Source organism: Capra hircus, chromosome 16 (genome assembly GCF_001704415.2).
Source record: "Capra hircus breed San Clemente chromosome 16, ASM170441v1, whole genome shotgun sequence".
Lineage (NCBI taxonomy): Eukaryota > Metazoa > Chordata > Mammalia > Artiodactyla > Bovidae > Capra > Capra hircus.
Genome location: NC_030823.1, coordinates 25,667,105 through 25,693,573, shown reverse-complemented (window position 1 = coordinate 25,693,573; position 26,469 = coordinate 25,667,105). Strand labels below are relative to the sequence as shown.

The following is a 26,469-nucleotide window of genomic DNA, read 5'->3' as shown; positions in this document are numbered from 1 at the left end:
GGTAAAGGGAAAGAGCTAGAAGCAGTGGATTGGTTGTACTCAGGCCATCACGCATGGATCTTAAAAACACGGTGCTTACAGGGAGCTCTGCTCTAGGGAACTTTTCCCATGAGTCTGTAATGACCTGTATGAAAAAAGAATCTCAAAAAGAGTGGATATGTATGTATGTATAACAGAGTCACTTTGCTGTACACCTGAAACTAATACAACATGGGAAATCAACTATACTCCAATAAAAGTTGTTTAAAAATACAATGCTTAGTGAATAAAAGCAAAAGATGGAATGAAGTCTATAATGGTGCCTTTGTGTAAAATAAGACATGCTCCTAAGATAGCAGTGCTCAGCTTAGAAGAAAGCATACCAGGCAACATGAAGCTTATACAGAAGGGTTGAGGTAGGGATGGAGAATTAACTAGTCAAGTATATTTATTTAGTTCTTTTATTTTGTTGTTTGTTTATGGCAGACATTGAAAGCAAAGTAGCTTCAAGTGAGCGACTTTGATAGATGTTTTGGAATTTGAAATCTTGCCTAAATCAGGCTTCTGGCATAGTTGAAAAGGAGAGAAAAGATTTCTTAGGTTATCCTAAAGTAAGCAGAATGCTTTGTTTTCTTCCCTTGAGACGTGGTCTGGCTCTGAGAAAACTCACTTTGAAGTTACACCACGAGGTCACGTATAAATGCTTCTTATGCCTGATGACGTGAACACACTGTTCACATCTGTTTCCTGTTCACAGTCCCGTCGTCCGGGGAACTTTGAGTCTCTGAGCCATAGTATCGGTTCAGTTGAACAATCACATATTCAGATTGGCTGTGTGTCAGACAGATACTGAGATTGTGTTTTTCGGGAGAGGAGAAAAACTGAAAGGAAGCATTTGAGGACCAGAACTTCTGTACCAAAGGAATTTATAGACCGGTAAGACAGATAAGACCGGGATCCGGACAGCTGTGGTGTGAACAGTCGTCTGAGAAGCAGAGAGAAAGCGTCCTTCTGGCTGGAGGTGCGTGTCTGTGGGAGGGACAGGGCTGGAGGCAATTTTATGGTTTTAAATTATTCCAGAAAGCTTTTTGAGATTTCTCATTTGGTGATTTGAGGCTGTGACTGTGGAGCAGATAACTTCTATGTTTTAGGTCCTTATATTTCTTACAATTGATTGGAAATTTCTTATAATTGATTGGAAATTCCTTGAAATTAAAAATATGCAAAGATAAAATACCGCTGTATATGAATCTGATTTTTTTTTAAATTGAAGTGTAGTCGATGTACAGGTAAGTTACAGGTTTAAAAGTCTGTGAAGTTTTGATTGTCACTGGGTTAACCATTAACATTTTAACAGTTAATATACACTATACAGGTCAGTATGCACTGCTGTTAAGTACTGGTGAAAGAACTCATGCTGTAGTTCATTTACCCAGACATTTAGTCTCATGTTACATCTCTGCTTATAAGCCCCAATGCAGTGGTTCTCAAACTTCAGTGGGATTGCTGGGCTCTACCTCATGGTTTAGGTGGGGGCCTGAGACTTTCTGTTTCTGGCAAGTTCCCAGGCGATGCTGATACTGTTGGTCTGGGGACCATGCTTTGAGAACTGCTCTAGTGATGTCCCTTATTCTTCAGCCTGCGTCCCTTATACTTGACCTCACGGCCCTACATCAGCTGTTTACCTGTCCGTCCTTGTTCATATGTGCCTATATTCCTGATACACTGGCCTTTTTAGTGGTCACGGCACAGACCAAGCCTGTTCCCATCTCAGGATTGCTGCCTGGAATGTCTTCCCTGGATGTTTCAAGAGGCCGGCTCCTTCAGCCTGCGCCTCCCTCAAACGTGCTTAGCCACGTCCTGCCATCAGCTGCGTCTTTCTCTATCACATCACCTTTTATTGTGCTCATTTATCAGTCTCTTCTCTCTGCCCTGAAGAATGCAGGCTTTCCCATTCACTGTGGGTGAATGAAAGATGTTGAAATCCACAAGAAGATGGGATTGAGAGGAAACCAAACCAGGAGCTCCTTTTGAATGACTGACGTTAATGAGGGAAGACTCTATGTCTCAGGGGAGGTGACTGCTCTCTGCTTCTGTAGATGAAGTGGTTATGTAATCAGACATCTTAAACCAGCTATTTTTCAGTATGTAATGAATTTTTTTTCTGCTGTTAAAGTAACCCCTTCATATTTACTGTGTCATTTTTCTCAGAGCGGTAGTTGTCTCAGAAAATGATTGTGTACTCTAGATGATCCTGAATGAATGGCTAGGAAATACCGTGTGTGGTGAACTTTTGTAACTATTGAAATTTGTGTCATTGATTTCTAGATTCTACTCATTTGGTCTAGTGACCAAAGAAATAGTTTATGATATAAAGAAGTCCTTTGAATACGATTTTATGGTTTTTCTTTCTTTTTAACGAATCCTTTCTATTTAAACATTTTATTTAATTTTATTTAAAAAACTTTTTGGCCACGCCACGCAGCATGCAGGATCTTAGTTCACTTGATGAGAGCTGGAATCCGTGCCCCCTGCTGTGGAAGCATGGAGTCTTTTTCCTTTTAATTTATTTTTTAATTGGAGGAAAATTGCTTTACAATGTTGTGTTGGTTTTTGCCATACGACAGCAGACATCAGCTATAATTACACATATATCACCTCCCTCTTGAGCCATCCTCCTCTCCTCGCTTCCCATCCCTCTAGGTCATCACAGAGCACCAGCCTGGGGTCCCTGTGTAACAGCTTTTCACCAGCTATCTGTTTTACACGTGATAGTGTATATATGTTGACGCGGCTTTCTCTGTTCATCCCGCTCTCTCTTTCCCCTCCTGCGTCCATGAGTCCATTCTCTACATCTGTGTCTCCTCCATTCCTTCCCTGTGGATAGGTTCATCAATACCGTTTTTCTAGATTCCATATATATATATGTGTTGATATACAATATTTGGTTTTCTTTTTCTGACCGACTTCACTCTGTATAACAGACTCTAGGTTCATCCACCTCACTAGAACTGACTCAGAGTGGTTCCTTCTGTGGCTGAGTGTAATATTCCATTGTTATATGTACCACGTCTTCTTTATCCATTCATCCCTAGAAGGACATCGAGGTTGAGAACTGAGGAATCTTAACCACTGAACCGACAGGGAAGTCCTGGATTTCTCTTTAAAAAACTCACAGGTCTGATAGAAACTGATTGGCTGATGTTTAAAGTATTCCAAGAGCAAAAGGCGGTACATTTAGTGAATACGTGGTATACTTAGTGTAGCAGTAGGTTTAAATATCATTGGTCTTTAATGGGACATTAGTAGATGTGACCCATGGTAATTGATGAAGGTTTTATAAAGCCGTTTAATGGCCTCAGGAGTAAGCTCTGGGCAGGAGAGAAGGCACATAATAAGCTTCTGTCAGCAGTGATCATAGCGGTAGCAAGGTTGGACCAATCATCAGGGAGGCTGGAGAGTGTCTCTGAGGGGAAGGACTCAAAGACTTAGTGTCCCCGCTGCTCCTGAGGGAGATGTCACGGAGACCTCTGTCGGATGCCCACTGAACTACTAGAGAGAGGCAGCAGGGTCGTCCAGGCTGGGGTGGCTGGGCAGCACACCCCCTGCAGAAGGAGGCAGCCCAGCCCACCCTTGGGATGGAGCAAGTCCAAGTCAGGGAGCCAAGCAAGTCGCCCTGTGTTCTTGGTTCGTGGCCCCTGGAACAGAGTTACCACAGGAGCAGACAGCGAGGTCTCTGAGGAGCAGGAGGCTGAAAATGCTGGAAGATTGGAATGATCTGCATCTCATTTCTGACCCCTTTCTCGGGTTGGAAGCCAGAGTTGGGCTGAATGGCTCTGTATGTTTGAGAGACTGAAAGAAGCTTTGGTTGTTGTTGCTGTTTCTTAGTCCCTGTCTATGTATGTTGCTGTTAAGAGAGGTGTTTTTCTTGACCAGGTTATAGGAAGCCTAGTAGCAGCATCCTCTTCTAGAAGGTAGTCTGGGGTCTTCATTCCTTCATTTCATTTCTGTCTCCATAGGGGAATTATTAAATACAAAAGTCATCTTGACTTTTCTCTAATCTCACTACTAACATTATCTGGTTGTCCCTATGGTGAGTTTCCTGTGAATTGTAAGATTGGGGAGGATTTATGTCACTGTTTTTATAGATTGTTCATTTTCCTCTAAAGGACAAATTTTTTTCTCATATATGAATATATATATATATTTTCCCCCCCTTAGGTAAACCTAAGTGATTTGAGATTTTGTAAATCAAAACTCTGACGCTTTTATTGCAAAGCTTAAATTCCTTTCCATGAGAAGGAACATCCTAACTCTTAGTTCTATTTTTCTTTCTGTGAAACTTCACATGGTTTTTCAGTCAAAGGAATAAGTTTAGCCTCTGACACAAAGTAAATTTCTTGTAAATGCCCTGGTCAGTTTTTTTCTTTTTAATTTCCTTTTGGAAAAGTCTTCCAAATTTTAATCTGAGGTAATTCCTCTTTGAAATGAGTCATCCTTGTATTAATAGCATAACTTTATAGTTACAGTGCATACATGTCCTGTTAAAATGGAACTCTTAAAAATAAATCTTTGATCTCTTCTTTTTTAATGAAAATTGTCTGTGACTTTGGATTTTTGGAAGGGCAAGCGTTCTTCAGACATGACTTGGGCATGAATTACTGTGCAGAGCGTGTGGGGAGGCCTGGTGCAACTTAATGTAATGGTATTTGATCTTTCCCTGAATCTTTCTCTTCAGATTGATCACTTTAAGAATCAAATCTTATTTACTATTTTTAGGGAAATATTTTCACATTATCACAGTTTGTATTGTGTTATGTATACTTCTAAATTGTACATTATTGTAAAACTATATTAACGTTGATACTTAAACAAATTTAAAGTGACGTCTATACCCGATCTCATGATACCAGATTTCTCTTACGTATTCTGTACAAGACAGTTCCTGTGCCTATATGTTTAACTTTTATATTTTGGCTGTGCCATGCAGCAGGTGGGATTTTAGTTCCCTAACTCGGAATCAAACCTGCGCCCCCTGCAGTGAAAGTGGAGTCTTAACCCCTGGACTACCAGGGAAGTCCTGTCCATATGTTTTAAATGGTTAAAATCTACAACTTAATATTACTAGTTTGTAGCCTTATCTTACCATTTTCTAACACTGTACTTACAGTAGTTGGTACCTGGGTCATAGTCCTTCCAGCAACTACCCTTCCATGCTTAACTTATTGGATGTTAGTTTCCTATCTTACTGTTTATAGCTCCAACACCACAGTGAAAAATCTTCAGCCATTTACAGGTTTTCTTCATTTCAGTTATTTCTGTAAGAGTAATTCATGGGGTATACATAAATTTATGGTTTTTTATAACATGATACACTTTACTTTCCAAGTGTGATTTTTAACAATTTTTAGTACCATCATTATATCTTTGAATGAATCAGTCTCATCTCTGTTGGATCTTACCTTTTAATCACAGACTAATTTAATAGTTGTAAGTGATGCCTCATTGTTTTAATTTACATTTATCCTTCCCACTCCGTGTTTTACCTTTCGTATTGCCCTATGGTCTGTCCCTGAGAGCCTCTGCTCCTAAGTATATATTAGATTTGATGCTTACTGTTTTTTTAAAAATATGAAGTTCTTGATGTGCAAGTTGGGAAGAAGTGAGCAGTTCACGTCTCTGTCAATGGGAAGGGCTGACCTGGTATCAGGGGAAGAAAAGCCATCTCTTTTGTTCCTTCCAAGCTAGACTCTGAGCATTTTCAGATACCCCAGCAATTTATCGTTCTCACAGCTGCAGGTTCAGCTGTAAAAGCTGTTGTGTTGTTTTGATCTGATTATTGCTGTGCTCGTGATGAAAATAACTTACGTCACAAGTTCCCAGGAATACATTTGTGAGTCAGTGAGAATAACCAAGTTTCTCACAGTAGCCTCCCAGGCGATTTGACTCCAGGAAACTCCATTCTCCTTTCTTCCTTATGGGAAAGGATCTAAGGGAGTCATCTTTGTTTTCTTGATAATATGGTGTTTTCAGAAATCTAAGGAGTCAGGAAAAGATGGCATTTTTAGAAGTAAGGTTACTATAGATTATTATTTTTCTTTTTTATTATTTCCTTATGCATGCATGCTTGCTAAGCCGTTTCAGTTGTGTCCAACTCTTTGTGACCCTGTGGACTGTAGCTGGCCAGGCTCCTCTGTCCATGGGATTCTCCAGGCAAGAATGCTGGAGTGGGTTGCCATGCCCTGCTTCAGGGGGTCTTCCCTACCCAGGGATCCAGCCCACCTCTCTACTGTCTCCTCCGTTGGTAGGCAGGTTCTTTAGCCCTGGCGCCATCTGGGAGACCCAGAATTCCTTTCTTTATGCTTGCCATTAATTTATGCCTGTTTGCTGAAACCTCAGTCTGCCTCAGATCACGTTCATCTTTCTCCTTTCTGAATTTTCATTTTACTTACAGCCCCACTCATGTAATTTGGTACTGCTCCTGCTAAGTCGCTTCAGTTGTGTCCGACTCTGTGCAACCCCATAGACAGCAGCCCACGAGGCTCCCCCGTCCCTGGGATTCTCCAGGCAAGAACACTGGAGTGAGTTGCCGTTTCCTTCTCCAATGCATGAAAGTGAAAGTGAAGTCGCTCAGTCGTGTCCGACTCTTAGCAACTCCATGGACTGCAGCCCACCAGGCTCCTCCGTCCATGGGATTTTCCAGGCAAGAGTACTGGAGTGGGGTGCCGTTTTGTTCTTAATTTGGTATTAAGGTTTTTTCATGAATGAATTTTGTTTCCCTTAAGAGATTTTTATACCTGTCACATAGTAAGCATGTAGCGGGCATTTAAAATTGTGATGTAATTCATATACCATAAAATTCACCCTATAAAGTATGTAATTCAGTGGTTTTTTTTTGTTTGTTTGTTTTTAGTATGTTCACAGTGTTAACCACTGGTAATTCCAGAACATTTTCATCACCTTAGAGAAAAGCATCCTCTAGGGTTACACACTACTCCCCCTCCCCCCAACCCCTGGTAAACATTAATCTACTTTTAGTCTCTATGGATTTGAATATTGTGGTGGTTCTTTTTGTGCCTGACTTCTGTCACTTAGTATAGTGTTCTCAGAGTTCCTCTGTGTAGAATGCATCAGTACTTTATTCCTTTTATGGCTGAATGATATTTCATTCTAATGCAGTGGATGTTTAAGATGTATTTCTTTTATGTATGTGTGTGTGTGTGTGTGTGTGTGTGTGTGTGTGTGTGTATTTGCAGGCTCAGTAATTGCGGCACACGGGCTTAGTTGCCTCACAGCACGTGATACCTTAGTTCCCCTGACAAGGGATCAAACCTGTGTCCCCTGCACTGGAAGGTGGATTCTTAACCACTGGACCACCAGAGAAGTTCCAAGATATATTTCTTGATTGTTAGATTTTAGTCCCTGGCTAAAGTTGAGGCAGTATGGTGATCCTAGAAAACAACATTGTCAGACATTTGCCGTATATATCACATAGCAAGGACCAGGTAATAAAAATGTTTGCCTTATTAATTTAATTATTGATTCTTTATCAGTTTTATTATCCAAGTGATGTTTAATCATTCTAGAAAGTTTAAGCATAGATAAGTCCCCCCAAATTCATTTCATAATCTTACCACCAAACATTACTACTGTTAATTTGGTGAGGTCTTTTTTTGTTTGTACTACATGTCTGTGTACACGTATTCTATTTTTCCATTTGTATAGTGAGATATGGTGAATACTGTTTTGTAACAAAACAGCACATACCTGAGACATTCTTGAAAGTTTCGCTGTTTGTGCTTTTTCCTTCTGAAATGTTTTGGTAGTAGATGCTGAAAAGTTCTCTAAGATTTAGCCGTTTTATTTTTTATCATTAAAGATTATGAATTTTTGGCCGAAATTATTGTTTTCAGAAGGACTTCGTTGATAGAGTAGGTTAAAATTTTTTTCTTTGGTAAGTTTTCAACATGCTGATAAAACTGCCTCATCAAAATGAAATAAAAACAGCTTCATCTTTTGTTTTATTTTTTAGGGAATTAAATTACACTTCAAAGAGTGATCTTTTGTAGCACAGTCCACTTAGGAAACAAAGATAAAAAGAAAGTACAGTATTAAGAGCTTGTGTGCCTTCTTTTTCTCAGGTTAGCATGATAGGTTAGTTTCACTAGCCTTTTCTTTTGACTTGACTCGCCTTTCTTTATATTTAAGAAATATGTATATTCTTTCCCAGTATGGTTTATCCCAGGAGATAAACCTGGAATATGGTTTATCTCTGTGCTGTAAGGAGGACCTTGCTCTCCATCCCTTCTAAGTGTGATAGTTTGAATCTACTGACCCCAAACTCCCAGTCCATCCCTCTTCTCCCACCCAACTTAGGAACAATATCTTTTTATGTTGTAGTTGTTCTTTTTCCAAATAAAGTAAGAAGAGAAGAGATATTCATTGAGAAAATGCCTGATTTACTCCCTCTGTAAAATATGGAACATCTAGGAATTATCACAGTAAAGCCTATAATTGTGGGCAGATTATGATGAAAAGATTTTAAATTATAAGTGATACATAAATGCAAGGGGACATACTTAATGTCTATAAATTTAAGATGGGTGAAATGAGTTTAAATTGTTTATTTCCAGTGACACGATGCCTTTTTGTTCTAATGGAAATTTTCTAGGGAGAAATGTGGCAGTTATAGGTTTCATGGCCACCAGGCGCAGCTGGGGCTGGTGGGTGGTCCCTCCCTCCCACCCCTTCTCTGGGATGGTCAGGAAGACACCTCTCCTCGGCTGCACATCAGCTGTCACGCAGTCACGGCTCAAAGCCACCTCTTCCCAGCTGTATTGTTGTCACTGTGCTGTGGTGTCCAATTAAGAAATTGTCAAACTTGATAAACTGTCTTTGTAACCTAAAAAGTAAGATAATCACTACAGCAAATAAAGTGAGTGAAAATGGGACTGTGCTGGTGTAGCCAAGGTGAGCATGAAGGATTTGTGGGTTCTCCAGACATAGATTGCCACCGGGCAGTGAGTACCGGCCTAGGAGTAGACAGTGACTAGAGATACAGGGTCAGCGTCATCAGCAGCATTCCCCCCTTGACTGAATCAGCCCCTCCGATAAAATGCTCTGTAAAAACTCCGTGTTGAAATAAAGAAGAGACAAAGCGCCTCTTTTACTCTGTCTTCTTCCATCTGTGGCTCCATATTCTCCACGTTTCTTTTTTTTTTTTGACTGCACCATGCAGTATATGGGATCTTAGTTCCCCAACCAGGGATCAACGTGCCCCCTACACTGAAAGTGCTGAGTTTTAACCACTGGCCTGCCAGGGAACTCCCTGTTTCCTCCATCTTTCTGTTCTGAGCCTCTGCATCCTTCCCTTGGGCTCTTGGCCTGTCAACCTCATTCCTCAGACAACACTGGTCAAGGCATCCAGCAGCCTCCGTCTTGTGCAGCCTGGAGAACTGTCCTCATTCTCATTTCTGTGGTCGCTTAGCTTTATTTGACTTAGCTGAGACACTGCTTTGCATGGTCTCTGGGATTCCACACTCCTTTGTGTTTCTTTCCATTTTTTATGGATGGATCTTTTCTAATCCTTTACTGGGTCCCTGTCCTCTATGGGACTTCTGGATGAGGCCCCAGTCCTGTGGGCCCTTCCCTAATCTGTTCCTCCTTCCTCATAGTAAATGACACCACTGTTTACTCTGTTGCTTAGACACCAGATCTATGTTCATTCAGTTTCAATGGTTGCATCCCACATTCTGTCCATGAGGCAAGTATGTTGACTCTACCTTCAAAATATTGCAGTCCAGCCGTTTTTCACCACTTGCTGTTACCTGCAGCCTGTGCTACAGTTATCTCTCCTTTTATGTGCTGCATGTGTGCGTGCTAAGCCCCTCCAGTCGTGTCCGACTCTGTGACCCTATGGACCGTATCCCACCAGACTCCTCTGTCTGTGGGATTCTCCAGGCAAGAATACTGGAGTCAGTTGCCATACCCTCCTCCAGGGGAATCTTCCTGACCCGGGATCGAACCCATATCCTTCTGTCTCCCGCATTGGTAGATGAGTTCTTTACCGCGGAGCCATCAGGGAAGCCCCTTTATGTGCTTCATTTCCTCTTAATTGGTCTTCCATGCCTGCCTCTCTGTGGTCTATTCATATAGTAGCCAGAGTAATTAAAAAAAAAAAATGACTTCAGTACTCTGTTGAAAATCCTCCAGTGACTTCTTTTTTAAAACGTTGAGAGATTATATACATAACACCATTTTGAAGTATCCAATTCACTGGATTTTAGTATGTTTACAAGGTGGTACAACTATCACCACTAATTCCAGAACGTTCTCATCACCTCTAAAAGAAGCCCTGTACTTGTTAGCAGTCAGTCCCCCAGCCCCTGGCAACCACTAATCTAATCTTTTTGTCTCTAATGATTGGCCTCCAATGGCCTCTTAGATTGAAATCCAGATTCCTTGCTCCAGCCTTTGTGGGTCTTTGAACAATGGTTCTCGGTTTGCAGTTTCCAGAGCCACAGTATCAGCATCTCAAGGGAGCTTCTTAGAAATGCAGAATCTCTGTCCCCACCCCTGGTCTACTGAATCAGAATCTCTGAGGGTGGGGCCTTGCCATCTGTGATGAATAACCCTCTGTTTGCACCACAGCTTGAGGACTCTGTGGCTTCTATGCATGATCTAGTCTCTTTGAGTTAATCTCCTATAATCCTTTCCTCTTGCTCACTCTGTCCTAGTGACCTTCCTCTTCCACAAATGTGACAAGCTTGATTCCTCCTTGGGGCCTTGACATTTGTTCTTCCCTCTGCTTGGGTTATTCTTTTCCTGCACCTCGTGTTCTCATTCTGTTTAGATTGTGGCTCAGGAGCCCTCTCACCATAGAGGGGTTGAAATCATTGAGTTTGCGGACGGAGCGGGGAAGCATCTTTTGCTTGCCTGTTTCCACCCTGCTTTGTGCCCCAGGAAGTTGACTTCTATAAAGGCATCAGTAGCCTCCCTTTCCATCCGACTTCTAGTTGGGTTTGTCCAGTGAGGAGGGGTAGCATGGATGACCTAATAAGAAGGAGGGAGCCAGGTTGGGGTATTTATTCCCCTGGAGTGGCTGTGTCCCTCTCCACACAGCGCTCTCTGTCTCTCGTTCCGTACCGTGTGTACGGTAGTGGCTACTTAATAAAGATTATGTCTATATTAGAACTTAAATCATAAAATAGATAGCCTACAAATCTTGCATGAATGAAAAGGATGTCGAAACAGAAGTAGCATGGCACAGCATGATACAAACTGAAGAGGAGAGGACACTAACTTCTGTCAGAGTGTATAGCTGTGCTGTATACTGCCTTCTGTCAATACCTTTGGGAAACTTAGTGTGAAAATAAATCAGAGGTGAATCTGTCACGTGCAGTAACAGCTGAGGTATTTATTCATTCCTAAACACACACTTACTGTGTTTGTTACAAACCAGGCACAGTTCAAGGTACTAAGGATGCCATACTGAACAGACAGAACCCTGGACCTCATGGACCGTCCGTTCTAGCAGGGAAGACAGTAAAAGCAAGTGAAATAAATATAATCCATGATATGCTGGTCACTGTGCCAGGGAGAGAGAGGAGGTGGGGAAGTGCATGTGTGTGCATGTGCATGTGCGGGTGCACACATGCGCGTGTCGAGGGTGGTGGTGGGATTTTAGGCAGGATGACCAGGGAAAGCCTCCCCGGGAAGGAAGTGGCTGTATCAAGACCCAGGGAGATGAGCGGCAGGCCGTGCTGGCACACAGGGAACATTTGTCGGGGAAGGTCATCAAGAAGACGTGACCGTAGGCTCGACCTGCAAGCTGACCCAGGCACTTGGAGGCCGTTCACCCGCTTTCCTGTCCTTGGAACATGCCCTCCGCCTGCCTGCTGTCCCAGGCTCAAGCTGCCCAAGAATGCAGGCTGGAGACTGAACCCAGGGGGACCCTCTCCATAAGCTTTTACCACGCAGCTGGGCAGGGGTCGGGGAGCCACTGGCCTTGCAGCCCCCAAGAGCAGTCTCCTGAGCAAGCTGCCTTGCTTCCGGAAAGGCCAGTTGCCCGTCTGGAGTGGGCTGCCTGCCTTCCGTCTCTCCCTGCCCTCCGTGCCTGGCACCAGTTTCAGAGTCCACCCCGGAAGCTCCAAGGTTTTGAGCCAACAACATGGCAGTCAGGAACAGGATGCGCAGGCTCCAGGGGGTGGGAGCCAAGGAGGATGCTCGTGGTGCCGAGCTTGGAGAAGGTCAGAAGGCTGTGAGGACTAGAGAGGGGTTGGGGACAGGTGGTCCCAGGACAGGTCATCCAAACGAAACTCCTGCTTTTCTCTCATCCCTTGCCTGCTGCTACCATAATCTCAGAGCGGAGCAAGCCTGGTTTTCCTCCTGAATTTGCTATGAATTGTTTATTTCACACCCCTCCAGCCCCCATACCCCTACATTCAGGCACCAGATCCAGTCTTTCTGTTGAATCTGTTCTTTCCCCCTCTGTCCATTGCCTTCATTCAGGTCCTCACTGAATTGCTACCTTCCAGGCTGTGGACTGTTGTGAAGAAGTTGGGTCTTGCTGTGACATCCAGTAAACACCCGAACTAAATGGCAGCTCTCAGGGAACTTAGGACTCTTATTTTGAAGACCAGGAGGCTGGGATTCAGAGAGGTGACATTACTTCCCTAATAATGATTAACAAGTCTGGGGTAAGAACCCAGATCTCCCACCTGGGCGTCAGGAGCAGCTCACCTTGCCGGCCCTGGCCTTGGGGCACTCAGCTCAGAACGGTCACTCCAGAGCTGTCTTCAGGCGTGCCTGAATGGGGTCCACTCGCCACTCACACCAGTGTTAATCCTGTGGGGTTTTGGGGGAAAGTGCAGTGATCTTAGAACACGTTTCTCATCCTAATATCTATAATTTGTACTTTTAAATAAACAAAGCCGTTGTCTTCTAAAAAGTAAAACACCAGATCTCTATCCAAGTTTGGTTGTGTGCTTAGTCGCTCAGTCGTGACCGACTCTTTGTGACCCCATGGACTGTAGCCCACCAGGCTCCTCTGTCCATGGGGATTCTCCAGGCAAGAATACTGGAGTAGACTGCCTTGCCCTCCTCCTGGGGATTTTTACTGGGGTTAAATAGAGCATTCCCTAATACTCTTCTGCTATAAGGAGCAGCTGAAAGAGTAGAGGACGGGTGAAGAACAGAATTGTACTCTCATCCTCTCATTTTAGTAGCCAGTATAAAGACTCTTTATAAATAAGTCTTTTGCTTCATTTATAGAGAAAGTAATATCTGCTGTGCTTATCTGAGAGTTGATGTAAGTTTCTGAGATAATGTGTGTGAAAGGACTTTTTAAGATGACATTTACCAGGTAAGGTGCTTTTATCTCAGGAAATAACCTCTTATTTGTTGATACAATATGTGTTTTGTATATATGGGTACTGAGTCACTCAGTTGTGTCCCACTCTGTGACCCTTTGGACAGTAGCCCACCAGGTTCCTCTGTTCATGGGATTTTCCAGGCAAGAATATTGGAGTGGATTGCCATTTTCTCCTCCAGGGGATCTTCCTGACCTAGGGGTCGAACTCTCATCTCCTGTGTCTCCTGCATTGAAGGCAGATTCTTTACCTGCTGAGTCATTGGGAAAGCCTGTTTTGTGTATATACAGTATATTAAATATTTCTATAATTTGATAAATGCCTCTTGGTCTCATATTTACAATGAAAACAGTTCCTGTGTTTGAAGTGTTAAACTTCAGAGAAAGTTCTGATGTGAGGGAGTATGGAGGAGGAGTACTCTTTAATACTAAAGTGTAAATTAGTTACACTGGTTACATGTGCTGTATATGTATCCAGAGTCGCACCAGGGTGGAAACCTGTGTTCATTTTGTGTAACAGTTTTAAAGTGCTGCCTTGTTGGCTGAGTTGAGGCCTAGAACTATGTATCTTTATGTAGCACAGTTTATCAGAATGTGAAGAACCTGATACAGTTAGCTTGAAAGCTTCTGAACTCATGCTGACAAATTTTGCAGTTTTTTGTTTTCATACATTTTTTTTTGGATAGCATCCACTGTAAAATTTGTTTCTGAGTTGCCTTCTAGCTGTAATGGGTTCCTGTCTGTTTTCCACTTTGGGGGGTTCCTTTCTGTGTTATACATGTTTCTGTGAGTTAAGAGCTTCAGTTGCAGGAAGTGGAGACTTGGCTTACCTTGGGAAAGCATAGTTTACTGCAGGGAGGAGCAGGGAAGCCCCGTGGGGCAGAGCCCGCTGACCTAGGGGGCCTCCTTCTCTCCTGAGTGTTCTTCTCCCCTTACTCAAGCCAAATCCTTGAGGCGGCCAGTCTGCTGTTTTAGCCAGTTTCCATCATCATCCCTGGTCAGGTGCTGCCTCTCTCCCGCTGCGCCCCCGCCCCCCGCCCCCCCCCAAAAAGAAGAGCCTAATGCAACTCTCACTTCTGGGGTAGTGGGAGAGAGGTTTATGCTGGGTGAGACGCCATGTGACTGAGGGCAGGCACTGTGGCTTGTATGATATTCTTGTGTCACTGCGATCACAGTGCAGATCCTACTCATTCTGGCTTTAAAAGAAAAAAAAATATTCGTTTGGCTGCGCCAGTTCTTAGTTGCAGCGCAGGGGATCTCCATCTTGTTTTTGGCATGCGAGATCTCTGGTTGTGGCGTGTGAACTCTTATTTGCGGGGTGTGGGATCTAGTTCTCTGGCCAGGGATTGAACCCAGGACTCCTCCTTTGAGAGCTTGGAATGTTAGCTGCTAGACCACCAGGGAAATCCCCTTCTGTTCTGTTATAGCCTTAGAACCCAGACTCCTGCAGTGTTTGGCTTAGTCTCATTAATTCTTTTTACAGAATGTATACTGGTCCATCAAGTTCATGTTTCAAAGCTTTTGCATTTTCTTTCTTTGATAACAGTTATTTTCACAGAATATAAAGCTCACAGTGGAATGACACTTTCAAATTGTCTGGGTTTTGTTTACTTGTTTTAATCCTGATACACATTAATCTGCCCAGAGTAAGTCCTCACTGAATGAATGAGCTTGTGGGTTTGCTGACTTGCATTGTCATCAACAATTTGTTTGTTTGTTCGCTCAGTTTTCTTCAGTGCTAGGAATTAACAACGGTTGTTTTTTGTTTGGTTGATTTTTTTGTTTTGTTATTTGATAGGTGTGAACACTTGAATTCTTAAGTGAAGTGAAGTCACTCAGTCATGTCCGACTCGAGCCTACTACGCTCCTCCGTCCATGGGATTTTCCAGGCAAGAGTCCTGGAGTGTGGGTTGCCATTTCCTTCTCGAGAGGATCTTCCTGATCCAGGGATTGAACCCAGGTCTCCCGAACTGTAGGCAGATGCAGTGTTTTTAAGATACAGTATCTGTTTTTACTGGGAGGAAGACTGAGTTTTAGATCGAAATCTTCTTCTGGTCTGAGTGTTTATATACCAGGTCATCTCAGCTTTAGCACGACAGCCATTCGTTTCTACTTACAGCTTATTGATGAATACTTAAGCTTTTTAAAAATAATTTTGTTTATTTATTTTTATGTTTGGCTGTGCTGGGTCTTTGTGGCTGCACGGGCCTTCCTCTGGTTGCAGTGAGCAGGGGTTACTCTTGAGTTGCTGTGAGCGGGCTTCTCACTGGGGTGGCTTCTCTTGTGGAGCACGGGCTCTAGAGTGTGTGGGCTTCAGCAGCTGTGGCCTGTGCGCTCTAGAGCACAGGCTCTATAGCTACGCATGGGGTTAGTTGCTCCGAGGCACGTGGGATCTTCCTGGATCTAGAATTGACAAGCGGATGCTTTACCATTGAGCCATCACTGACTTATGCTTTAAAGTATGTATCTAATCTGATTAAAACATCTTAGATTTGAAAATGTAATTGTTTGAACAGGTGCTACATTGTACGTGATATAAATATTAGATATCCCTTTGAGTTCTGTCCCCTTTTCCCATCCCCACCTTCAGCAGCAACACGTTTTGTTTATGTATCCTTCCCGAAAGAGACTTTGCTCAATTAAGCATGTGTTTGTGTGATCATCATCTCCTGATCATACTCACAGGGCTGATGGGAGAATCTCTTTGTAGTATGGGCCTGGCACATCATACTAAGAACTACAGAAGTCTTGGTAAACAAATGACATAAATAAAATGTCAGAGGAAGATTTAACTTGACCTTTTGTGTGCACTGATCCGTTTACTGTGCTCCAGGGATCCCCAAGGGTTCTTTAGGCGCAGCTGATGAAGGAGGGCAGGGGCCATCAGCAAAGCTCCGGATCCCTCTTCACCTTGGGCTTGGAGACAGCCAGATGATCCTGTTGTCCATTTGCATTTCAGTTGAGACAGTCCAGGAGAGGAATCTAAAGTAAGTGAGAAGTGACCAGCGCCAGTGTAGATGGTACTGATAACCCTTGTGTCTCTCCTTCTGTTTCCAGATGTTTCTTACTGTGTACCTCAGCAACAATGAGCAGCACTTCACAGAAGTCCCTGTCACTCCGGAAACCATCTGCAGAGATGTGGTCGACTTGTGCAAAGAACCCGGCGAGAGTGATTGCCACCTGGCCGAAGTGTGGTGTGGTTCTGGTACATCTTCTTCAGCAGTGCCATCTTTGTTATCAGTTTTAGGGAGGGCAGTGTGTGCCTTTCATGTTTATCCACAGAGAAACTGGAGAATAGGGTGTCTATCAGAGAGAGTGCTTTCACTCCAGTTTAGTTGCCTCCTCCAAAGTCTTTTTTTTTTTTTTTTTTTTTTTAATGTTTATTTTGACTATGCTGGGTCCCAGTGCGACACTTGGGATCTTTAGTTGTGGCATGTAGTATCTAGCTCCCTGACCAAGGAAGGAATCTGGTCACCCTCCCCCCACCGCCACCCCGTATTGGGAGCATGGAGTCGTAGCCGTTGAACCACCTGGGAAGCTCCTCCAAAGTCCTCTTGCTGTTTTCTTTTTCTGCAGTACATCATAGACACTACAGTATTAAAGGTCAAAGGATAGGCAGCTGATACACGGGGTGGAAGCTTCTGGGGGTGTTAGGGTACAATGTCTGTGCTCAGAAGTGTTTTGGGTTATGCTTAAGTGGTTTCACTTCATTAGAAATTTGAGGCATTCTGAGCCATTCTGATTGTTTTGCCGTCTGTGTGTCTTTGGAGGTTTTTAGAGAGAGCTCTTCGGTAGTGAGTTACTATGGTGGCAGGAGGCAGTGATGAAATCATAGTCATTATTTTAAGCCTTGAGGTCGATCCCTTACTTAGTTCTTTGGAGCCCTGAAATGGGACAGCCTGGTTTCTCTGTGGCCCTTTAGGAGTTTGTAGATGGAGGAGTAATTTTTCATGAGTTCTGCTCTGTTCCTGTACAGCTTGGGTGAGCCCTTACTGTTTCCTTTTTCTCCCCTTTGGTGCAGTTTGTCTAAGTGCAAGTTTCCCACTGTGTTCGCCGCATTCACACCGTTCATGGGTGTGTGACTTCAGCTAACACGCTCTGCTTCCCCGGCAAGTCTTCTTAATCATCATCGGTTGATTTTCCTACAGCTGGGTGTTCAGGAAGACTTCCTTCACCCTCTCTGAGCTGCTCACTTCACATAGGAACTAGATTAGACCATTTTCGTAAAGAAACCCAAGTGATCCTTTTTGCAAAAAAAGAATTAAATTTATTTGACTGCGCCAGGTTTTGGTTGCACCATGCGGGCTTTTCCTTCGATCTTCCTTGTGGCATGCAAGATCTTTTAGTTTTTTTCGGCATATGGGATTTAGTTCCTGACCAGGGATCGGACCTGAGCCTCCAACATTGGTAGCATGGAGTCTTGGCCACTGGACCACCAGGAAAGTCCTCCTAAGTGATCCTTATTAAATGAAAATTTGATAGTTTGACTTTCTTGTTTTAACTTTTTTATTCTACTTAGGATAAAATCTAGAGTCTTGATTTTAGACTGTGAGGTCTTTGATGTCATCTGGTACCATTTTCCTCCTTGCTCACCTCTTGCAGCTTTTTTATGTTCCTGGGTAAATGAAGATGTTTCCTACCTCAGAGCCACTGGTGCCAGCTGCTCCTTCTGCACTCCCAGATTTTGTTGTTGCTGGTTCCTTCTGGTTATTTGGATTGTAGCTAACACGTTGGCTCTTCAGAGATGTTTCTCCTGAGCTTCCCACTAAAGCAGGCACGAGGTTCTCTATGACGTCATCCTGGTTTGATCCTGTGCATGAGACGTGTCTGTCTGGTTTGTGTGTGTGTGTTTATTAATCTGCTGCCTCTTTAATCCCCATAGCCTCACACACAGGCACGAGAATGTAAACTCCTTAAGAGTGGGGACCTGCTTGTCTCGTTCCTTGCTGTGTCCTAGCTCAGAGGGAGTGCTCAGTAAATATTTACTGAAAGAATAAACGAGCTTCTAGCTGCTCTGGTGGCCTCCCTGCATTCTGCAAATAACTTGCCCAAAGTGAAGTGATTGAGACCACGCACTGTGAGCTCCTCCCCCGGTGCTTACCTCGGGTTCCTCTGGATGTGTGCCTACCCTCCTTTCTGACTTTTTCCTTTGCCAAGGCTCACCCTCTCCCTTGAAACTCTTGATTCCACTGTTTCCCTTTCCTCTTTAGTATCTTGCTCATTTGAGTTCAGTAGCCCTTGCTATGTAATGAGGATGTTTAAAGGATTTTCTTTCTTCTAATTTTTTTAATTAAAAAAAAAAAAAGACCACATAAATGGATGGATTCTTTTTTGTAAGGCAAATAATACAAATGGAATGGAAATCTCTTCCACAAGCCCATCTTGTGTCGCTTGATGTATAATTGCTTATAATTTTAGCAGATAACTTTTCAGACTTTTCTCTGTAATGTAGCTATAGAAATAGTTTTGTGTCATCTCTGTTTTTTCTTTATGTAACAGTATCATACATCTCGCTATCTGCAATTTATCATTTTACCTTACAGTATAGCTTGAAGGTCTTTTCTGATAACCTTGTGTAAATCTACACCATTGTTTTTAATTATCATAATTTTCCATAGTATTATGCATAAACTGCAGTTGATCTAACCATTTCTTTATTCACTAACATTTCAATTAATTCTCTTATTTCTATAAATGCTGCAGTAGAAGGCCTTGTAGAAGCCTCTTGATCACGTGCAAGCATTTCTCTAGGGTAGATAACCAGGAATTGCTTGCTTAAAGGTTCACACATTTTAAATTTGAATATGTTTCACCAGATTTCCCTCAGCAAAGGCTGTAGAAATTCACACTTCTACCAGTTATTTCTAAAAGTATCCCTCATCAAAAAAGATACTAATACAATAAATTCTTACTTTTGCTAAGCTGATGCTGAAGTTGCTCATTTTTCATTTATCTACTGGCCACTTGGATTTCTATTTAAAAAAAAGATTGTTTCATTATAGTCTTTGCTCATGTCTCTTGACTTTTGCCCTTTTCCTTCTTGATTTGTAGATGTTATAGAAAAACGCAACTCTTCTAGAACTCAGGCCTAGTTGTGTATTGTTTTATAAAAAGTCTTTTCTTTATGGTAAGGCTGTAAACTTAGTCTCCTGTTGTTCCGTACCATTAAATTTTAAAGTTTTTTTCCCTTCCCTCCTAACCCTTTCCTTCTTTTTTCTCATTAATTTTTCTGACTAGTGTGAATTAGAGATCTAATATTTTTTCCCCCAGGTGGATAGTGAATTTTTTTAAAGTGTCTTATTGGAGACACTTGTTTTCTTCCTTACTGATATGAAACTTCATAGGCTTGTTGTATCTCATAGGAAATATGTTTCTATAAGCTTCAGCCAGTTACTTTTTTTTTTCCTTCTATTTATGATAGGACCAAATAGTGTTTTTTTTTTATTTTATTTTTCTTAGTTTTTAAATTATGAAAATATGATAACTCATTTACAGAGACTTGGAAAATACAGAACAAAGTTACATATACTTCCACTATATATTGCAATCATTTTTTTAAGTAAGTAAATTAAAGTTTTTAGTTGGAGTTTCAATATCAAACTCTCAAAAATTAATAAAGTGAATATACAGAGAAGTAGAAGGATATAATAGGCCTCAAAAGTACTATGAACCAATGCAAGATAATCAAGATTTATACAATTTTTACACAGCAGTGGCATACTCTTAAGTTCCCATAAACTATAAACTAGGAGACACTAGAATATATCCAGTGACATGAGACCAGATGCAAACACTTGATGAAGACCAAATAGTTTTAATTTACTCTCATTTTATAATAGATCAGGTATCTGTAAAGGCAACTGCTTATTTCATTGTGCTCCTGTACTATTCTTGTGTATTTTCTCTTTCAGATATGTTCTAGAATTACCTTGAAAGGTTCCATGAAAAGTTCTTTGGGGATTTTGATTGGTTGCAGAGAATTCATAATTAATTTGAGGGTTGTTTGCATGATGTTGTGATTAAGAGCAAGGTCATGGGTGTCAACGTCTTGTCTCTTTCATTTACTAGCTTTATAACTTCAGACAAGATACTTAATCTCTATAATCCTTAAGTGTTTTTCCTACACAATTGGGATAATAAATGAATCTATTGCACAGGATTGTGTGAGAATCCTAGGCGCTGGCATTTGAAGGGGGTTTAGCATAGCCCCTGGCACATTTAATGTTCACAGTCAACAAGTAATAGCTGTTATGTCTTCAACCCCTCCTCTTTTTTTTTTTTTTGCTATAACTTGTCCAAGGTGTCGCATTTTAAAAATAGTAAATATGTTACTTCCACTTTGTTAGCTTCTCAAGTTTCCCATTTCCTTTAACTGTCTTTTAAAATAAGTAGCTTTGGGGACTTCTCTGGCGGTCCAGTGATTTAGACTGTGCTTCCAACTCAGGGGACACAGGTTCGATCCCTGTGCAGGGAGCTGAGATCCCACATGCCGCGTGGTTAAAAAGTAAAAATTTAAAAAATGGTCGCTTTTACTTGCCATCTCCATTTCCTTACTCCCCTCTGGTTTATTTGCTGAGAGAGCATATCTTGGATTCTTGCTGTTTGCTAGGAACTGTGCTTGGTTGTAAAGAAGAGAGAGATGAATGTGTGCTGTTAAAGTGAAAACAGGAGTCAGCAGACATTTCTCTCATACCTAGTGATGACTTCAGGAATGATTGCGGTGCTCCATCTGCAGAAGGAGAGGATACTGGGGACAGTTCTCAGTGCTGGGAACGGCTTGTTCAGAATCACATAGGCATGGACGCCAGGACGAGGGATGGATGTCGTTGGAGCGTGGGGTAAATGGGCTGCTTTGAGAACCTTTGAAGTGTATTTCAGCTTGTGCTGGCCTAAGCCTGATATATATATTTTGTCACTGTAGGCCATTAGGACCTTAGCTTCCAGACCTAGAAGGTCCACACTCAACATGGACTGGAAGTCACTTCATTTCTTTTGAAATAAAGTGTGTGTGTATGTGTGTATGTGTGAGATTTTTGTTTTTGTGAGAAGGTAGAGGGTCTGCATGGACTGGAAGTCACTTCATTTCTTTTGGAATAAAGTGTGTGTGTGTGTGTGTGTGTGTGTGTGAGATTTTTGTTTTTGTGAGAAGGTGGAGGGTCTACATGGACTGGAAGTCACTTCATTTCTTTTGGAATAAAGTGTGTGTGTGTGTGAGATTTTTGTTTTTGTGAGAAGATGGAGGGTCTACATGGACTGGAAGTCACTTCATTTCTTTTGGAATAAAGTGTGTGTGTGTGTGTGTGTGTGAGATTTTTGTTTTTGTGAAAAGGTGGAGGGTCTACATGGACTGGAAGTCACTTCATTTCTTTTGGAATAAAGTGTGTGTGTGTGTGTGTGTGTGTTTGAGTGTGTTTGAGATTTTTGTTTTTGTGAGGAGGTAGGTCTGCCCAGAATTTCTTTTAGGAAGGTATCTGCTCAGCTCCGGGTGTTTCCTCTTGGGGGAGTCTTGGTTAGACTTTCTCTGGTTTAGAGGAGAGGGTATCTGTGTCTACTCATTACATCATGTTGCTGTAAATAGAACCCAAGCTGTACTTTGTTGCCCCCAAGCTGATTAAGTTCAGGGCTTAGTTCACTGAATTGGCTGCTGAACCTTTGGCTGCTCTCATCTGTGCCCGTGTTGTTTATTTAAGGTACTCAGATAGTGTCCTTGATTATTGACAAGTGCATTGAATTTTTTAGGGGGGCCACTGCAGCATTCTTACACTAAAAATGAGTAAGTTCTTTGATTTTAAACTGTTGGCATCCTCAAACAGTATATTTGGTTTTTATGTTCAGATTCCTTAAGATTGGAAGACTACAGTTCCCATGTAGTAGAGTATTTAGCTATGTCTCTTTTTTTTTTGTCTCAAGGAATATTTTCAGGGCAGTAAACAGACTTTTGTTTGGAAATGCATGTGTATGATTTTTTTTTAATATGGTTTGTAAAATTGTCAAAAAAAAATCCCCAATAGAAAGACAAGGCTATTTAGAAAGTTGTTTTTAAGTTTTCGTTTGTATACTTGGAGAACTATAGAGCCATTAGAATTAACAGAGACTTCAGAGACCATCCTATGGAATAGATGACAGGAACTTTGGAACTTGCAGAGCTTCACGGCCTGCCTGGAACTAGTGAGGGGCCACTGAATCCGACTCCTGAGCTCTTGTCAGTGGCCCTGACCCAGTCCTTTCCTACCCCTATATTCTACCCAGCTTTGACCCTGATTATGTGGATGGTAAGCTGGTGATGGAGAAGGCAATGGCACCCCACTCCAGTACTCTTGCCTGGAGAATCCCATGGATGGAGGAGCCTGGTGGGCTGCAGTCCATGGGGTCACGAAGAGTCGAACACGACTGAGCGACTTCCCTTTCACTTTTCACTTTCATACATTGGAGAAGGAAATGGCAACCCACTCCAGTGTTCTTGCCTGGAGAATCCCAGGGATGGGGGAGCCTGGTGGACTGCCGTCTATGGGGTCACACAGAGTCGGACACAACTGAAGTGACTTAGCAGCAGGAGCGGCAGCAAGCTGGTGATACTTCATTTTCTAAGGGTTTTTTTTTTTTTTTTTAAAGATCCTAGATAGTATTTTCTGCATTCATAATGCATAATTTCTATGAAGGGTAGACAGTAAGTGATGTGTTACCAGGTAACATGATTTGTACATGATTTGTTCATTTCTTTTAGAACGTCCAGTTGCTGATAATGAGCGGATGTTTGACGTCCTGCAACGGTTTGGAAGTCAGAGGAGTGAAGTTCGGTTCTTCCTTCGCCACGAACGCCCGCCTGGTAGGGATGTTGGTGGGTAGCATCCTGTTGATCATGACAAAGATTCAGACTTCAGTTTCATGCTTGGGAGAGGTGACCCGTGATCAGGAGCAGACAGTTTCATGGATGAGTGAGCAAGAAGCAAAGGGGAAAAGTGAGGATAGCCCTCTCTCCCAAGCCCTGACTCTATAGGGTGGGCAGAAGAGGGTGTGGTTCTGTTTGTTGTGTTTTGTTGGAAGATGGGAAAAGTTTGATGACAATTTTTTTTTTTTTAAATGTTTTATTTTTTGGCTTCACCACACGGCATGTGGAATCTTAGTTCCCCCACCGGGTATCCCGTGTCCCCTGCCTTGGAAGCGCAGAGTCTCAACCACCAGACCACCAAGGAAGTCCCCTGACTACAGCTCTTAATGTGGGCGGGAAGGAAAGGAGTCAGTAGAGCAGGAGTTTGAAGTGCAAGGAAGGGAATGCTCGATGGGCAAGTTAGCCAAGGGGAAATTCGGGGTCAAGGGGGTCGAGGGGTGAGATGGGAGGGTAAGGGAAGGGTCTGTTCCGTTTTAACAGAGTGGAAGGGAAGCTTCCCAGAGGCAGTGAATGTGTGCTCTCTATGGGAGCAGTGGGAGGGGCTTCTCATCTGAAAACATTTGTTTTCTCTGAGGGAGGAGGCCATGGTGGAAAATAGGAGAGAGTGTGGCCAGGGAAGCTGGCACGCCAGGGCCCCTGGAGGACAGTGGAGATTAGACACCAGGAGACCATGGGTGATTTTGCCACAGTGGTGCTCTGCAGCCCAGAGGGTTGTAAGAGGGGAAGATGGTTGGATTGACCCAAGGTTGGAATTTGGCCAGACAAGTTCAGTGGAAAGTTGGTGAGACAAGGAAAAAAGAGGATGTTGGTGAGATGGCATTCAAGCCGAGATGGGGATGAAGTGAAGGCGGTGGGGCTGCAGGGAAAGAAACTGCAAGTTTCAGGTTGTTGAACAGGTGTAGCGAGAGGTAATTGCTGTCAAAAAGTAAGAAGCTTGAATTTAACATGTCAGGAGGAGAGCATTTCTAGATAACATGGTCTTGTATTGGACCATGAAATAAACCTGAGTTAGAGAGGAGACAGGAAGTTGTGGATCTGAGAGGCGAGCTTTTAGATGGTGAGGTCATCCAAAATGAAGGGGGGACTTGGGCAAAGAGAACAGAGGGGTCAGGTGGTCACGACTGCTGTGACTGAGGGTTGTGACCATGGTTTCTAGATGACAGTAAGCAGAGGGTAGAAGGTGATAAGTGGAGATCAGAGATAGTGGGCTGAAAGCAGCCCTAGACATTGAGAACACAGTCAAACCTCTGACTCTGGAGGTCTCATAGAATGTAGGAGAGAAAACAGTTTCAAGTCTTAAGGTCTGTAGGGAAGCCTTTGTTCTCAGTGGAAAGCCGTTGGTTGCGGCAGGGTTACTAGGTGTTTCTAAAAATGTTGGGATTCTTAAAATGGAAAGTTGAAGGTTTGTGACTTTAGTATACATTGAAAAATTCTTGGGAGTAAGAGTGTTGATAACAGAGGTTAATTATTACATGTTATAGAATCTCAGTTTTATTCCTTTAGTACAGATGTCCACATGGCAACCATTAGACATTATCAGAGGTGTGGGAGAGCCCAGAATTGACTTAGTCTAGCCTCTTCTGCTCTACAGATGAGAAACACTGATACTTAGGGGTTAGATGACTTGTCAGAGGCCACATACCAGGAGGCAGAGCCAGGAGGGGAACCTGAGTCTCCTTATCCTAGCTGGTTCCTCGGCCTTTGAACTTCGCTGTGTCTGTAATTCTATTTTAAATAAACATGCATTTTTTTCCCCCCAAAGCTGCTTCCTTTTTTGTGGTTTTGACATCTCCATCTTATTTTTATTTTGTTCTTTATTTGCATTATTGCATATATCTCCTTTTAATCAGTTGGTTGAATTTTCTCCCATCATCTGTCAGTTGAAATATCTTCCTCTATGGTACCTGGTAAATTATTAAATAGCTTCTCAATAGTGCAATATGCGGTTTCAGCGTGTCTGTAATGTGAGAAATACAATCTGAAGATAAAGGCGCTGTTTGTACATTGTTGCAAAACACCAGTGCCACATAGTGTCAAAAGTGGGATAAAACAGGATTGCTGTTTAGTGTCAACCTTTGTGGTTGTAGACTTCTAGATTACAGATTAAGAGACTGTTACTGTATTCTTTTTCTGGTTTAACTAGGACCTATGACCCAGAATGTATATGACTTTTTTTTTTTGGCCACGCCATGTAGCATGCGGTATCTTAAGTTCCTCAACCAGGGGTCAGACCCCTGCCCCCTTCAGTGAAAGCGCTGAGTCTTAACCTCTGGACCACCACCATGGAAATCAGTTACCTTTTTCTCTCTTTTTTTAATATGACGTTATTTTCAAAGCTCTTGCTTTTTATTCTAATTATGTAACTGAACATGTCAGTTCAGTTGCTCTCTCTTGGAGGCAGCAAAGAAAGCAGTTATTCCGGAATGATAGATTTTTTTTTTCCTTGCAGAAATATTGTGACAGGTACCTGAGCTATTTTGCCAGAAAATTGAGCAGTTTTAAAAGTAAAGCTGAGGAAGCGTTGGAGTTAGGTATAAGTGTGGTATGTGGCTCTGAGGATAGACATATTTATTTACTTATTTGTGGGAATTTGTGCCAAGCTTCCAGGCAGGTTCAACAAACATTTGATTCAGAAGAAATTTTTATCTAAAACTTCTTGGGAAATAGTTTAGTATTTTTTCTCTAACATCTGGGAAGTACAGTTATAAGCTTAATTTCATGTATTTAAGAAATTCTCTTTGATATTTTGCAATTTATCAGTTTAAGTTAAAACTATTTTCTCATCATGATACATTAAGTGACACTGAGAAACATATATTTGGACCTGAAAAGTTCTTTTTACCCCAAAAAGCAGAATGTACAGTGTTTTCCAACTAGTACTTTCCCACGCTAAGAAAATGAAATTTTTTTACTTAAATGGGGAAGTACTTAGGAATTACCGCAAAATTTGAAACACTACTTGTTCTGTTTCAATTGCTTCCTTCCTGTGGAAGTTACAAACACTTTAATGAGTACAAGGGTGGGTTGATTAATTTTCACCTATTTCTTTCAGTGAGACTATTCCCAATTTTATTTGAGTAGCTAAATAGAGAAGTGGGAACAGACACTGTAGGCAAATGGTATGAATGACCCATAATAAGAAATATATTTATATTTCTTAATTTTTGTCCTTTAGCACCTAACTCATGCAGCTTTTCTAGGGATTGGTTAGCATGTGACATTTTCTAGTGCT

The 26,469-nt window shown here is 42.2% G+C and overlaps 1 protein-coding gene across 4 annotated transcripts in view; it reads left to right on the top strand.

The window, feature by feature from the left end:
* The window catches only part of TP53BP2 (tumor protein p53 binding protein 2), a 67,100-nt gene that overhangs the window by 10,711 nt on the left and 29,920 nt on the right, over positions 1–26,469 (top strand). For 2 of the 4 annotated variants that reach the window (XM_018060201.1, XM_018060196.1), the window contains exons 2-3: positions 16,406–16,553; positions 23,073–23,186. In XM_018060201.1, coding sequence (XP_017915690.1) covers positions 16,406–16,553; positions 23,073–23,186 — 262 coding nt within the window. Of the gene's footprint in view, positions 1–981; positions 1,001–16,405; positions 16,554–23,072; positions 23,187–26,469 lie in introns of those variants that run through there. The other 2 variants (XM_018060200.1, XM_018060199.1) reach the window with 2 other exon arrangements.